This window comes from Pleurodeles waltl, chromosome 10, assembly GCF_031143425.1.
Source record: "Pleurodeles waltl isolate 20211129_DDA chromosome 10, aPleWal1.hap1.20221129, whole genome shotgun sequence".
NCBI classification, from domain to species: Eukaryota; Metazoa; Chordata; class Amphibia; order Caudata; family Salamandridae; genus Pleurodeles; species Pleurodeles waltl.
In genome coordinates, this window is record NC_090449.1 from 204,035,667 (window position 1) to 204,052,829 (window position 17,163).

Genomic DNA, 17,163 nt, shown 5'->3' on the forward strand with positions numbered 1-17,163 from the left:
CAGGCGTCCCTCTCCCTTGCCCAAGTGGAGGTTTCCCCGAGGAATCCCCCCCTTGCCTGCCTGCAGCGCTGAAGAGATCCCGAGATCTCTCATAGACTAACATTGCGAACCCGACGCTTGTTTCTACACTGCACCCGGCCGCCCCCGCGCCGCTGAGGGTGAAATTTCTGTGTGGGCTTGTGTCCCCCCCGGTGCCCTACAAAACCCCCCTGGTCTGCCCTCCGAAGACGCGGGTACTTACCTGCAAGCAGACCGGAACCGGGGCACCCCCTTCTCTCCATTCTAGCCTATGTGTTTTGGGCACCAATTTGAACTCTGCACCTGACCGGCCCTGAGCTGCTGGTGTGGTGACTTTGGGGTTGCTCTGAACCCCCAACGGTGGGCTACCTTGGACCAAGAACTGAGCCCTGTAAGTGTCTTACTTACCTGGTTAACCTAACAAATACTTACCTCCCCTAGGAACTGTGAAAATTGCACTAAGTGTCCACTTTTAAAACAGCTATTTGTGAATAACTTGAAAAGTAAACATGCAATTTTGATGATTTGAAGTTCCTAAAGTACTTACCTGCAATACCTTTCGAATGAGATATTACATGTAGAATTTGAACCTGTGGTTCTTAAAATAAACTAAGAAAAGATATTTTTCTATAACAAAACCTATTGGCTGGATTTGTCTCTGAGTGTGTGTACCTCATTTATTGTCTATGTGTATGTACAACAAATGCTTAACACTACTCCTTGGATAAGCCTACTGCTCGACCACACTACCACAAAATAGAGCATTAGTATTATCTATTTTTACCACTATTTTACCTCTAAGGGGAACCCTTGGACTCTGTGCATGCTATTCCTTACTTTGAAATAGCACATACAGAGCCAACTTCCTACACTCACCCTCTGCGGGGAAAAACAATCGAAGATGGAGTCGACGCCCATGCGCAATGGAGACAAAAGGAGGAGTCACTCGGTCCCGTGACTCGAAAGACTTCTTCGAAGAAAAACAACTTGTAACACTCCGGCCCAACACCAGATGGCGAGCTATTGCAAAACATGCGAATCTACTGCGACTGATGCCACGAACAGATGTACACTGGGTAAGTGACATTTTCATTATCTATGATCCTCCATCCATTACCACCCAACAACACCTTTCCAAATACTTGGTGAATCATGGCCAAGGGAGACTAAAACCTTTGCTTTCTAAAGCTCATCTTGTCCCCACTTACAGAAGTAGTATAATATTGACCTAACATAGTTCTACTGTGTACCTTGAGGATTAATGTTTTATTTTTGTGTTGGGCATTTGTTTTCGCATATGTTCTGCCATTAGTATGGTTTTGGAGGCCTACTACACAGCCTTTTTTTTTTTTTTTTTTTTTTTTTTTAAGGAGTTGGGTCCTTTCTAGAAGACAGGGTTTAGTCAGTAACTGTTTTACTGTGCTTGCATACTTGAGAGAGAGATTTAAAAAATAATTGATGTAACCAAGAAATTTCTGTCATGAGCTACACTTCACTAGTATTCGACTGTTATGTGAAAGGTTCTGTAGCACTTTTGTGAAGTTGATGGACTTCTATTCAATGAAAACTAGTTGTAAAAGACAATAGTTTAGAGCTGTTGATGTTTTCATTGCTTGTATTATCACAAGATTCTTTTTAGTACATTTAAATCTGCATCAATATTTTGGAGCATACTAAAGTGAAAATGTTGTTTGAATCTAGTAGAAAATGGTGAGCCTGAAATGTCTCCTGAAGAAACGTGGGATCATAAGGAAGAGCCAAGTGAAGCTGAGCCGGGAGGTGGGCCAGCAGGCGATGGGGGGCCTGTTGAAGACAGTGCACAGGAAATGATGGAGGAAGAGGAGGAAATTGAATTACCTAAAACAGTAGCCCCGCCTCCAGGTGCTCAGAAGAAAGAGCATGTAAACGTAGTATTCATCGGGCATGTGGGTAAGTTGTTAAATAGGTTTTCATTTAAATGTAATCTTGGAAAAAATATTATTGTGAATGAGTATTGGTTGAAGGCAATTTTCTTTTTAGGAAAACCAATAAAAAAGCAGTTGAGTTCACAACCGGGTAAATCAATACTTTTGGAGTCACTACCTCGCATTCCGGTGCTTTTGGAGTTACTACAGGAGTGCCATTATTTGGCACCTAATAGGTACACCACAGGTAAACGTGGGCAATTTTTAGAGGTTGGTGCATCTAGTAATAAGGTTTTGAGTTTTAGTTATAGTTATCGATATGAACATATAAAAATGTCATTGTAAAAAACATGTTTATGGCTTAGTTCTGATTCAACATGCATCATGGATATCTTAACCACTGTGCCACTATGTGTGTAGATAGCAGATTCATAGTGGATTCAAATGCATAACCTAAGATTTAATATTTAGTGGTACTTCCACAACACTGCAGGCAACCCCCCCCCCCAAAAAAAAAAGGACTGGCTACTGTATCACATTGTGAACATACTGCAGAATAGGTATTAGATAAAGCCTGTAAATATTTAATAAACAAAGTTAATATTAAATAAACTGAACACTCTCATAGCATGTGAAGGGAGGGTGTGTGCTAGGGCTGTAACTGAGTGGTGAAGTTTTGCGCCTTTTTAGAGTTGAAATACTAGTTTCCTGACGTCTTTGTCAACTTTGCATAGTTTGATAATTTTACTATTTAGTCGACAACATTCATAGTGTCTTTATTGTCTTTTAATGAAGATGTAGTTCTAAATCTGACCCGTACAGACAATGCGAGGAAAGTTAACTCTAACTGTGCCATCAGAATATTGGTGCAGTCATGTGCCAAGTGTTAGGTGAAGAAATGTGTGCTCTTCTGCATGCGTTTTTGATCCACCTAATTTTCAGCTTTGCAGTTGAAGAAAGTAAGCCAATTCATTTGTTTCGGAGTACTACTTTTAACTACTGGTGCTTTTTATTGGCAGAGTGTAACTGTCTTCCACTCTGACTTCTGTTGGTCATCTTTCTTGGCATGCTTGTTGCTACAGCACTATAGATCTAGTCTAGTTTGTGGATTTTAGATCGCTGGTATGTGAAAGTCACTATCTTTTTTTTATACTATGTGTTTGTGAACTTCTGCTTACTCCAGAATTGGAACTTTAATAGATTCACATTCTTGAATCATTCCCTATCGTTGAGATGGGAGTCCCACTATACCTTAAAAAGCAGTGCAATGATAGACATAGAACATAAAGGCCCTAGCCCTTTCAGTTTAACTTCATATAGTAAATTTTATAAAATTGATTAAGACTTAAGTTTAGTCTATCAGGTTGCACCACCCCCTAAAACACGTCTGTGAGGTGCTCCAGTTCTTCAGATTTTCTACTGCACATCATGTAAGGGAGACTCCACTAAACTGTGCTCCGTTCTGCCGGATCCAGAGGACTTTCAGGATTCTGTCTCCAGGGAATTTTATATCTGTATCTTTAAATCCTTCGGTATATCTTGGCCATTGCTCTAAATGTGTCTTTCACAGTGTTCGAAATAGCAAAGAAAGGGTTGTTATGACCCTGCAGCTCTTGTGGTTTAAAAAAAGGCTTTACTCTGATGACCCTCATCAGGACTGCATATACTGCCTCTTGCATAAATTTATATTATTGGAAGTTAGGGTGGTTTCTATTAAATTTTGCAGTCTTTCTCTTCTTGACAGATGGCCCAAATAAAATTAGTAATGTCTGTAGTAATGCATGATACGGGGTGTGGAATTTAATAAAATATCTACTTGTCCATGGGACAGGTTAGTTCTTAAATCTACTTGTCCCTTTGGTGCCATGTAGTACGGCGACAAATTATGGCAGAAATCTCATTACGAAAGAGCTCTGATAATAGCCTCTTTGATTATGCCAGGGCTACTACTATAGTATGACTTGAATACTTGCAGTGTCAATTCCTACTATAGCAATTTCTTTATTTTGCCACCTTTCTGCAGATCTACATATTGGGGCTGCAGGGCTCGAAAAACTCACTGGCATTGGCGAGTCTTATTTGATCAGGTCGAGCTGTTTTTAATACTTACTCTTCCTTCTGGCAGTTGACACTGAACAGGTGTTCTGTTCAGTTGAAAAGTGGAAGGGAAATGAAAGATGCCTTTAAATGTTATTCCTATGTCACATTTGCTCTGTGGTCACAGACAGAGGTCAAAAGTCAGTTTTTCTTGCGATTAATTTTCCTTCTGACTTCAGAGTTCCAGAACTTTGTAAGGTGAACTGTGTGTCCTGCTGCTAAGAATGTAAAATAAAAGGCTGTAGGGTGTCGTTTTTTCTTACACACATTTAAATGCCTAAGTCAACTTCGACTGTGCAAACATTTCAAAATATATTTCAGTAGTTGTGAAAGCCCCTTTTTGTTTTTGTGTGATTGAATTTTTTAAAATATTTTAATAGGATGGAAACACATAAGAATACTTTACATGTTGATGTGCAAAGGATATGCTTCCTGAGTCCCAATTTTCACAGGTTGTTAATAAAACGATATAGTGTATCGGTAAAGGTGCGAGCTAGTGGAGATGTTTTTGGACATTTCTTGGAAAGTTACTGTGTGTAGATGACCATATGTTACCACATCATGGTTTAATAATATATTTATTAAAATTGAGTGTTTAAACAAACTGAGAAACACTCCTGCCCTGATGGCAATGTTGTTAGTAAACTAAAAGAAGTCATAGATATGTGGGCTAGATTCTTGTGATGCATGCACAAACTTTAGTCTGCTTAATCAAACAAAAGAGGATTTTTTTGTACTGCAGAAATGCCGAGCGCGCATATTTTGAAGGTGCAATCATATGTGAGAATTAAGAAAAGGGCAACTCTGTAAAATATTTACCTAGGATCACACAATTTGAGACCCGTTTTCGGGTCAAGAACATTAGTTAGGTTGAGTAGATTATTTAAGTTACTCGACCTGCAGGTTTAGTAACATTTGTATGATTTTTTTTATTTTTTTTAAGCCCTGTACTGGAGGAAGCAGTAAGCATAGTGGCAGGGCTGGCATGCCTTTGAGTCTGCAAATCTAGTAACTTGCATGTTTTAAGGATTTTCCCCAGCTCTTCTCTAATCTCTTCCCAAGTAGCATATTGTAACACAAAGTAGTTTTGCTCTGTGCCAGAAACTACTTTGGCAATCAGTGGTGTAACAAAATAGGAGAGGGGCTCCCTGCAAAAAACATTGAGGCCACCCCCCTCCCTCACCCCCCCCAAGACTCGTTGATGGCAGGTGCTGTGCTGAGGGGGCCCCCCCAGAGGGGAGGATGCGGGGGCCTGTTAAGCCACTGGTATCAATGTGTGGCATAATGAGACCAAAAATGATTTTTTTCTTTTTGCCAGTGTTTGTTACAATGGTGAGGACCCGACAGCTCCCACAACAATAAAGTGTTACTAAAGCTATGTCAAAACAAGACACACACACTGACGAAACCAAAAGACTCACAAAAAATGTCAGGTTGGTTGGCTTTGCCAGTGCTAGTTTATTTTCATGCTTCCCATAATCTTGTTGAAAATGGTTATACTGATTTTCCATTAGGAATATTTTTTTAAAATACTAGCATGCATGAACACATTTTACTAAATGACGCTCCAAGAAAAAGCACCTAAAATTTCATAATAGCGAAATGATTTTTTCCTACTTGCATTTCTTGCATTTTATATTTTCTGAACATTTTATTTTGAAAACAAAAAATCATCACTGTTGCTTACAAGGTTCTGCAAACGTTTGCATCTAGTCTAAGCATTCAAGGAGCATTATACTTAGCCTCATATTGTTAACTTTCAAACGTGTGTACACTTCTCTCCAGTTTAGTTTTTGCCTGGAACCACTGTCAGTAGTGCAGTGCGACCTTAAAAGTTTAGTTGCAGCACTCACCCGAATACTGAACACTTTTCATAAATGAACCATAAATACAAGTTCCTTTCTCTGTAAACTAGCAGCCAAAGGGTTTGTGTTGCAGGGGAGTGGGCTTACTTGTCCCAAGGACAAAATAAACATGAAAACTTGTTGCCATTGACCCTAAACAATATGTCCCGGGTGTCGGGCAATAGGAATCCCACATCTCTGATGATATATAATTGTAGTGGTTTTAAATAAATTATCTACCTTCACAGATCCTGTGATGATTGCACATGCTAAGGCTTAACCTACATTTTAATGTAATTCGACAGTATAGACTTTTTTTTTCACCTAACAATTCAGCTTACCTGTAAAAATTGTGCAACAAAATAATCTGTCATGTCAAACAACAATTTTGTCAATCCCAAATGGATAATATCTGCTGTTGTTGATTTTGCTAGGTAATCTCTTTTTGGTCATGAATTAGTGCAGACCATTGGTGCTCGCATTCCTTCTCAAGCTTAACTCATCCTCACCCTTCTTGATCTGTTGGTTTCAAAGAAATGCTGTTCTGTTGTGTCAATAATGGGTGTTCTTTGTCCATCAGATGCTGGTAAATCGACGATTGGAGGACAGATAATGTAAGTAAATATTTACTTGATTTGTAGGTCTTTCTACTACTGATAGTTAAACTTTCCAAAGTGAGCCACATAAAAAATGTGTAATTTCTAATTTATTAAATAATACCTACCCTTTGTGTCTGTCAGATAAAATATTGACAGAGTAAAGAAAATTTGTGACAGTTGTGCTGTGTATGATAATGTTGCATAAAAACTGGTATCATGGAAAGTGCCCTATTGATGGCAAAAGATACTTTGTTTCCATTCAGTTAACAGTGCTTTACTGTAAGAAATCCAAAACCAGTCCAAGCCCGTAGTCCGTACTCTACCACTGATGTCGGCCTTACATAGAGGGGCCGAGGCTTCTGTGTTTACCAGTTGTCAGATTCATCTGCAGGCCAGACAGGCCTCTGTGCTCCTCTCACTAAAGAACACAGGGGTGGAGGGAGAGAGTGGGGAAAAAAAGCACATCGGTGAACAGATTTTCCTAGGAGAGTGGGCATAAGATGGAGAGAGGACAACAGGGCTTGAGACCTCAGCCATCATCTTGAAAAATAGAAGACCTATGGCTTTGCTTGATCTGATACAGACTTGTAGCTGCTGATTACTTACCTTTACTTTAAATTCTTTCCAGGCGGTAGACTGGATAAGGAAGATATTTGTGAGCAATACCCCTGCATAGCATTGGGAGAAGTCGACCAGCTCCGCGTCTGCTATCTGCGTCGTCCACACCGGATAAGGCATCACAGTTCCTATATAGGTGCCACCCTAACGCTCTGATGTCAGTTCTATTCTTTCTGAGCCAGCAAACGGTGATCCGAAGAGAGCTACCACAGACTGGCCTTTTTTTTAATTTATTTTTTAATACTTTTTATTGATCATTTTTTCAGTGTTCTACTCCTGAGATGTTGATGTTGATGTCCTCCAGAAAGACTGACTTCAAGCCTTGTAGGTGCTGTCATCGAGCAATGTCTGTGATGGATCCTCACCTTGTGTGTCGGTGCTTGGAGCGCGTCAATAACCCGAAGTCGGGCTTTGCATTAGACGGCTTTGAGAGAGTGGTTCCTGAAATTGATGGTGGCCTGGCGCTTGACTCTGCTCAAGTTAATCTCGGTCGATGGGAAGGTCCCGGGATTGGTCATGGAGTCCTCCATAGTCATCGTTCCTACTCCAAGTCCTCGGGGCAAGTCGAGGCATAAGAAGTCCAAGAAGTCAAAACATTCTTTGACCTATCCTTGTCTGTCTGCTGACAAGACTAGGTAGCTTTGACACTCTAGTCCTCGTTCTGTAGAACCTGCGCCTGGGACGACCCCTGCGCCTCCGAGTTTTATACGAGCTTGAACGACCCCTGTCCACTCCTGAGTTTTAAGTGGCCATGCACCTCATTTTTAGGCAGCCCTAAACCTTAAACTGGAAGGGGCCTCTTCCGGTTCTGTCGGTTGCTTCGGCCTTAGTGCAGACTGGGCACCTAGGGATCCAGACCTTCACCGAGCCCAAGGGCGGCACCATCTCCATTGAAATCCCCTACTCCAACAGAGCTGGATGGGTGTTGTGTGACGCAGACTCTGATGCCGGCAGAAGTCTTGCCTCCTGAGCTCTTTTATTATGGTTTAAGCCTCAGGGATGAATGGACCCTTTAGAATACCAGCCCCATGAAGGAATGGACTGGAATGAAGACTCGGATGAGGACTGCGTACTTCTCCAGACACTGCTTTCTCCCCTTCTGTGGCTATGGAGGAAGGAGTGTCTCATGTTATGATGGTGAGAAAGTGGCTGAGGTCCTGCAACTTAAGCTGCTTTCAGTGGCCGTCAAGACTAATTTCTTGACCGAGGTGCTGCAACTGCGAGCACCTCAGAACCCCGTTTAATGAAACCCTCACGGGCAAGCCAGAAATAGGTTGCGGTTGCTATTTCTTGCTTCTTCCTGGTTCCCAAAAAGGACAAGGACCTCCGCCTTATCCGTGACCTTTGGTCATTCAATGTCTTACTCAAAAATAAGGTCAAGATGCTCGCTTTGGCTCCGTTCCTAATTGTTCCTACCCCAAGGAAACTGGATGGTAGTGTTGGACTTGCAGAATGCTTATTTTCATATCCCTCTCCCGGTGCCTCATTATTTGAGGTTCACTGTAGACCACGAGCACTTTCAGTTCACAGTGCTCCCCTCTCGCCTTCCCAGCACCCCTCGGGTGTTCACCGAGGTGTTGCCTGTGGAAGGTGGGCATGTCCCCGGCTTGTCAGTCAAACCTGACTCCTTCTCAGACACTCCCTTACATCTGGGATGTTCTAGACATAGCCTCAATATCCTGGACTCGTCACACTAGAGAATAAGCCCAAAACTGCGCTATGATACCAATGTTTTAGCCTCTATCCTGAATTTCAGTGATAATGACTCTTAGGCTGCTGGGCCTCAGGAGTACATGCCAGGTGGCATATGCAGGCTCTGTAAATTTTCTGGTGTGAATCCCAAGGCCAACCGTGAATAGGTCCTAGACGATGCAACAGAGCTAGACATCTTCACAGACCTGAGAACCTCCACCATAAATCTCTGTATGTGCTCGAAGCACAAATACCAAGAATTTGCATACCAGGTTCCAGAACAGAGTTAACTGGGAGTTGCACTTTTTATAGATTGGTGTGAGATTTCTTTACGCTGTTCTGTATATTTCACTCATTCCATAAGTGCTGAAATAGTTCAAAAACTCAGTTGGAAATTATTCTGCTAGCTCTAGGCTAACAAAGACGATGGTGGTAGCAAGGCACCCTTTTGTGGTTAATCAGACCTCGCAAGTGATTGCTGCACAAACCGAATCTTTTTCATCAGACTTCAGGGCTGAATTTAACATTGTTGAATTTGATAGCATGGCCCCTGAGGTTCCAGTATGGGTAGTTTAATCTACTACTTAATTATTTGGAGATTCTACAGGTAGCAAGATGTGCTTCAACAAGAACCTATTATGCAAGGAAGCGGAAGAGAGATTACAACTGGTGCCAAAATAAAGGCTGTGATCCTATCGTATGTTATGTTGTCAGAATTACAACATTTTCGAGTAAAGGTCGATGTTACTGCAATCACAGCTTTTAAAAGATGGAAAGTAAGATTATCCTTAGTAACTACTGTAGTTATACTTATGAAGGTCTGAAGGAAGTGTTTTTTCCTGTACGAAAATCATCACGACTTGGAAATTTTAGTCTAGTCAAATCTATATAACTCTGCCCTCCTTTTGAGCCAATTCACAGAGCTACTCTGCAACATTTGTAATGAAAAAGTATAATTGTATTCTCAAAAACATCTGCTAGAGGAGTAATGGAGATTGTGAAGAGCTTGTGAACAAATGTAGATGATCCACAGGCATTTCACATTGTGGACAGCTGGCAGGTTCTTCCTTTTGCCATGTTTTTTCTTAAATCTTTTTTTTTTCTTTTATTTTAGTTATTTTTGTTGTAAAAATCAAAGATGCTGCAGTTCATATTTAGCCCCTTGAGTGCGAACGACAAGATGGGCTTCTCATTGACCTCATTGGAGCTGGCTGCACTGGGCACCATCTCAGCCTAAGCACTTAAGTGGCTAACAATGGGCGTAGCTGTAAACCCTGTCAGTCCTGACATATTAAATGTCCCCAGCGTGGTGTGTGCAGCCAGCCATTTAGACATTTATCTGCCCATTGTTCAAATCTGTTACTTGGATCCATCATAAACTCTTGCTGGTATCCCTTAATGGAAGGTGAAAGGGTTTCCTTAGTACGTTACATATGTTGGGTTGTTTATCAGTTGACAGCTTTAGTTAATCGTTGATACAAAGTGATCTGGTTATTCCAAATAGTTTGATATCCCTCGGTTTGCCACTGTAATTATAGTTAGGACCTAGTTACCATAGGAAATTAATGTTTGGTTTGCTAATAACTTTTGTGCCTTTTGATGAATCGTCAGAAAACGTACAGGTTCATCCATCTCCGCTCCTTCCTTGAAAATTTCGGATGAGCCGTCAGGCGGGGGCCGAAGGGAGCAAAAAGTGAGTCCCAAAAAACACAATTTCCCCGTACAGCTTTTTAAGGAAAATTTAGACACCACTACAACCAAAACAGCTGAACATAATTACAACCAAATTTTGCCAAAAGCTAGGTCTTCATCCAGAAAGCATGCTTTTTAAGATTGGGTATAAATCCGTTCAGTAATTCAAGATAAATTAGTTACATTTATATAGATATCTGGACAGTTGGGTTCACTGGACTCTCATAAGTCTTAGAGGCATGCAGTTTCAAATAATAGAGCAATCTGTTTCGCTAAGAGGACTTTTTTTCCCTATTAGCTGACTTGCTTGTGCTCTGATTGGCCGCAGCATGAAGATGTTGTCTGCCATTACAGGATACAGTGGTTCTATCCCTGTGTCCTGGGGGAAAAAAAAAAAGTGTAATGGGACAGCGTAGTGGTACCCTGACTCCCCTGGACCTTGTAGGATGGTCCCAGACTGATTTGCATCAGGCTGGGTCCAAACGGATGTGGCATGGTGGACAAAACAATGGGTTTGGATGTTGCCTTGAGCAAATTCCCAGTGGTTAGGATTAATGCAAGAATTCTTCCCCATCGCCTCTTGTGTGCTTAACAAATCCATTTTCTCCTGCCTTGGTGGAACTGAGTATGTGATGACTTAGCTAAGTCTCCTGGTTATTAAACATGAATATCTTACTGTCAGTTTATAGCAGTGATGAAGCAAAGTTGCAGTGGGTAGTGGGGTGTCCTTTTTTTCTTTTATAATAGAAATACAGTTCAGACTTGATTCCAGGTCTCGGGTGGCAAAGGTCTGTTGCAAATCCTGCTTAATTATTTGAATACATTTGTGAGATGCATTGTGTAACAGTATGTTCGATGGCATCTGTCGCTGTAGATACACATGTTGTGCATAGCCCGCCATCTGGTGTTGGGTCGGAGTGTTACAAGTTGTTTTTCTTCGAAGAAGTCTTTTGAGTCACGGGACCGAGGGACTCCTCCTCTTTGTCTCCATTGCGCATGGGCGTCGACTCCATCTTCGATTGTTTTCTTTCAGCCATCGGGTTCGGACGTGTTCCTTTCGCTCCGGGTTTCGGAACGGAAAGTTAGCTCTAAAATCGGAAAATTACGTCGGTATTGTTGCGTTCGGGATCGGGTTAGATAGCATCGACACCGAATCGATACAATAACATCTCCGTTGCCCTTCGGGGTAGTTATCGATCCCCCGTCGGGGCCTGGTCGGCCCGACCGCGTGCGACATCGACGCTGATGGAACGGACCCCGTTCCGATTCTGTCCTAAATGCCACAACAAATACCCGTATACAGACCAACATTCGGTCTGTAACCTGTGCCTGTCGCCCAAGCACAGAGAAGAAACTTGTGAGGCCTGTCGTGCGTTCCGGTCCCGAAAAACGCTCCGTGACCGCCGAGCCAGAAGACTGCAGATGGCGTCCACGCCGACAGGACACCTAGATTTCGAGGAACAAGAAGAAGCCTTCTCGATCCATGAATCGGACTCGGACGAATTCGACGACCACGAAACAGTGAGTAAGACGTCGAAGATAGCACATAAGAAAACTGACAAGGCCCAGGGGATGCCACTGCCTTCAGGCCATGGCTCAACCCATAAAATCGGTGACCGACCATCGGCACCGAAGAAGGCCGAAATAGTGCCGAGATCGTCCGACTCGGGTCGAGACACAGGCACCCAGCCATCTCGGGACCGAGATAGTGCTGCCGACAAAGATAGACGCCGAGATAGCGGAGCCGAAGCTGCTCGACGCAGAGACAGCGGCACCGAGGAGGATCGACGCCGAGAGGGTTCGACTCCGAAAAAAAGAAAAATCGCCTCGGAGCCGAAAAAGAGCGTGGACATAGTTTCGGTGCCAAAACGACCTGCAACCGAGCCAACTACCGGTTCCTATTCAGAGGAACAATCCCTGTCCTCTCAAATGCGAAAGCATAGATTCGAGGAGGAATTACAATCCACCGAGGTGGACCACACTCAAAAAAGGATTTTTATACAGAGTGGAACAGGGAAAATAAGCACCCTTCCCCCTATTAGGAGGAAGAGGAGACTTGAATTCCAACAAGAACAAGCGCCACAAACAAAACTGGTGAAGAAGGTAACTCCGCCACCCTCTCCTCCACCTGTAGCTCACATTTCACCGGCGCAGACTGCGTCACATTCACCGGCTCACACCACCTTAAGCCAAGGTGACCAGGACCAAGATGCTTGGGACTTATACGACGCCCCAGTGTCGGACAACAGTCCAGAGGCGTATCCTACAAAGCCCTCACCACCAGAAGACAGCACAGCATATTCACAAGTGGTGGCTAGAGCAGCAGAGTTCCACAACGTGTCTCTACACTCGGAGCCTGTCGAGGATGACTTCCTCTTCAACACCCTCTCTTCCACACATAGCACCTACCAAAGCCTGCCTATGCTCCCAGGAATGCTAAGGCACGCAAAGGACATATTCAAAGAGCCTGTCAAGAGTAGGGCAATAACACCGAGGGTGGAAAAGAAATATAAAGCACCTCCCACAGACCCAGCTTTCATTACCTCACAACTGCCACCAGATTCGGTTGTGGTAGGGGCAGCTCGCAAGAGAGCAAACTCTCACACATCGGGCGATGCACCACCCCCAGATAAGGAGAGCCGCAAGTTCGATGCAGCCGGTAAAAGGGTCGCAGTACAGGCTGCAAACCAGTGGCGCATCGCTAACTCTCAAGCGCTCCTAGCGCAATATGATAGAGCCCACTGGGATGAGATGCAACACCTCATTGAGCATCTACCCACAGAACTACAAAAGAGGGCGAAACAAGTGGTTGAGGAGGGCCAAAACATCTCTAATAACCAGATACGCTCCTCTATGGATGCAGCTGACACAGCTGCAAGAACAATTAACACGGCAGTAACCATACGAAGGCACGCGTGGCTACGAACATCTGGTTTTAAACCAGAGATACAGCAGGCGGTGCTCAATATGCCATTCAATGAGCAACAATTGTTCGGACCTGAAGTGGACACGGCAATTGAGAAGCTAAAAAAGGACACTGACACTGCAAAAGCCATGGGCGCGCTCTACTCCCCGCAGAGGCACTTTCAACACCTTCCGCAAGACAACCTTTAGAGGGGGGTTTCGGGGTCAAGCCACACAAGCCTGTACCTCACAGGCAACACCGTCCACCTACCAGGGACAGTACCAAAGGGGAGGCTTTCGGGGCCAATACAGAGGGGGACAATTCCCTAGAGGCAGGGGAAAATTTCAAAGCCCCAAGACACCTACAACCAAGCAGTGACTCAAACGTCCCTCATCCCCTCCACACAACACCAGTGGGGGGAAGAATAAGTCAGTATTACCAAGAGTGGGAGAAAATAACAACAGACACTTGGGTCTTAGCAATTATCCAACATGGTTATTGCATAGAATTTCTAAAAATCCCTCTACACATACCACCAAAAACACAGAATATATGTAAGGAAATGCCTCCTTGGCATGGTTGCCCCCTGACTTTTTGCCTTTGCTGATGCTATGTTTACAATTGAAAGTGTGCTGAGGCCTGCTAACCATGCCCCAGCACCAGTGTTCTTTCCCTAACCTGTACTTTTGTATCCACAATTGGCAGACCCTGGCATCCAGATAAGTCCCTTGTAACTGGTACTTCTAGTACCAAGGGCCCTGATGCCAAGGAAGATCTCTAAGGGCTGCAGCATGTCTTATGCCACCCTGGAGACCTCTCACTCAGCACAGACACACTGCTTGCCAGCTTGTGTGTGCTAGTGAGAACAAAACGAGTAAGTCGACATGGCACTCCCCTCAGGGTGCCATGCCAGCCTCTCACTGCCTATGCAAGTATAGGTCAGCCACCCCTCTAGCAGGCCTTACAGCCCTAAGGCAGGGTGCACTATACCATAGGTGAGGGTACCAGTGCATGAGCATGGTACCCCTACAGTGTCTAAACAAAACCTTAGACATTGTAAGTGCAGGGTAGCCATAAGAGTATATGGTCTGGGAGTCTGTCAAACACGAACTCCACAGCACCATAATGGCTACACTGAAAACTGGGAAGTTTGGTATCAAACTTCTCAGCACAATAAATGCACACTGATGCCAGTGTACATTTTATTGCAAAATACACCCCAGAGGGCACCTTAGAGGTGCCCCCTGAAACTTAACCGACTGTCTGTGTAGGCTGACTAGTTCCAGCAGCCTGCCACACTAGAGACATGTTGCTGGCCCCATGGGGAGAGTGCCTTTGTCACTCTGAGGCCAGTAACAAAGCCTGCACTGGGTGGAGATGCTAACACCTCCCCCAGGCAGGAGCTGTAACACCTGGCGGTGAGCCTCAAAGGCTCACCCCTTTGTCACAGCCCAGCAGGGCACTCCAGCTTAGAGGAGTTGCCCGCCCCCTCCGGCCACGGCCCCCACTTTTGGCGGCAAGGCTGGAGGGAACAAAGAAAGCAACAAGGAGGAGTCACTGGCCAGTCAGGACAGCCCCTAAGGTGTCCTGAGCTGAGGTGACTCTAACTTTTAGAAATCCTCCATCTTGCAGATGGAGGATTCCCCCAATAGGGTTAGGATTGTGACCCCCTCCCCTAGGGAGGAGGCACAAAGAGGGTGTACCCACCCTCAGGGCTAGTAGCCATTGGCTACTAACCCCCCAGACCTAAACACGCCCTTAAATTTAGTATTTAAGGGCTACCCTGAACCCTAGAAAATTAGATTCCTGCAACTACTAGAAGGACTGCCTAGCTGAAAACCCCTGCAGAGGAAGACCAGAAGACAACAACTGCCTTGGCTCCAGAAACTCACCGGCCTGTCTCCTGCCTTCCAAAGGGACCAGCGACCTCTGAATCCTCTGAGGACTGCCCTGCTTCCACGACGACAAGAAACTCCCGAGGACAGCGGACCTGCTCCAAAAAGACTGCAACTTTATCCAAAGGAGCAGCTTTAAAGAACCCTGCAATCTCCCCGCAAGAAGCGTGAGACTTGCAACACTGCACCCGGCGACCCCGACTCGGCTGGTGGAGAACCAACACCTCAGGGAGGACCCCCGGACTACTCTACGACTGTGAGTACCAAAACCTGTCCCCCCTGAGTCCCCACAGCGCCGCCTGCAGAGGGAATCCCGAGGCTTCCCCTGACCGCGACTCTCTGAAACCTAAGTCCCGACGCCTGGAAAAGACCCTGCACCCGCAGCCCCCAGGACCTGAAGGACCGGACTTTCACTGCAGAAGTGACCCCCAGGAGTCCCTCTCCCTTGCCCAAGTGGAGGTTTCCCCGAGGAAGCCCCCCCTTGCCTGCCTGCAGCGCTGAAGAGATCCCTTGATCTCTCATTGACTTACATTGCGAACCCGACGCCTGTTCTAACACTGCACCCGGCTGCCCCCGCGCCGCTGAGGGTGAAATTTCTGTGTGGGCGTGTGTCCCCCCCCCGGTGCCCTACAAAACCCCCCTGGTCTGCCCTCCGAAGACGCGGGTACTTACCTGCTGGCAGACTGGAACCGGGGCACCCCCTTCTCTCCATTGAAGCCTATGCGTTTTGGGCACCACTTTGAACTCTGCACCTGTCCGGCCCTGAGCTGCTGGTGTGATAACTTTGGGGTTGCTCTGAACCCCCAACGGTGGGCTACCTTGGACCAAGAACTGAACCCTGTAAGTGTCTTACTTACCTGGTAAAACTAACAAAAACTTACCTCCCCCAGGAACTGTGAAAATTGCACTAAGTGTCCACTTTTTAAATAGCTATTTGTGAATAACTTGAAAAGTATGCATGCAATTGAAATGAGTCAAAGTTCCTAATGTACTTACCTGCAATACCTTTCAAACAAGATATTACATGTTAAATTTGAACCTGTGGTTCTTAAAATAAACTAAGAAAATATATTTTTCTATAACAAAACCTATTGGCTGGATTTGTCTCTGAGTGTGTGTACCTCATTTATTGTCTATGTGTATGTACAACAAATGCTTAACACTACTCCTTGGATAAGCCTACTGCTCGACCACACTACCACAAAATAGAGCATTAGTATTATCTATTTTTACCACTATTTTACCTCTAAGGGGAACCCTTGGACTCTGTGCATGCTATTCCTTACTTTGAAATAGCACATACAGAGCCAACTTCCTACAATATATCAAAACAACATTCGGACCTCCTAGAAATAGAAGTTCAAGCATTACTGCAAAAGAACGCAATAGAACTGGTACCAGATACACAAACAAATACAGGGGTTTACTCACTGTACTTTCTAATACCAAAGAAGCACAAAACACTGAGACCAATCCTAGACCTCAGAACACTAAACACATACATCAAATCAGATCACTTTCACATGGTCGCGCTACAGGAAGTGTTACCATTGCTAAAGCAACAAGATTACATGACAACCTTAGATCTCAAAGACGCGTATTTCCACATACCAATACATCCGTCGCACAGGAAATACCTAAGGTTCGTATTCAAAAGAATACATTACCAATTCAAAGTATTGCCGTTCGGTTTAACAACTGCACCAAGAGTCTTCACAAAATGCCTAGCAGTAGTGGCTGCACACATCAGAAGGCAGCAAATACACGTATTCCCGTATCTAGACGACTGGCTAATCAAGACCGACTCACTGACGGGGTGCTCACACCACACAGATCAGGTCATACAAACCCTCTACAAACTCGGTTTCACCATCAACTATGCAAAATCACACATTCTGC

At 44.5% G+C, this 17,163-nt stretch overlaps 1 protein-coding gene across 2 annotated transcripts in view; it reads left to right on the top strand.

Annotated features, from left to right (window-relative positions):
• Positions 1-17,163, top strand: part of GSPT1 (G1 to S phase transition 1) — a 560,974-nt gene that overhangs the window by 92,838 nt on the left and 450,973 nt on the right. Inside the window, exons 4-5 of one of the 2 annotated variants that reach the window (XM_069210181.1) lie at positions 1,720-1,947; positions 6,444-6,477. In XM_069210181.1, the coding sequence (XP_069066282.1) occupies positions 1,720-1,947; positions 6,444-6,477 (262 nt within the window). The remainder of the gene's footprint in view (positions 1-1,719; positions 1,948-6,443; positions 6,478-17,163) is intronic. The other variant, XM_069210182.1, reaches the window with a different exon arrangement.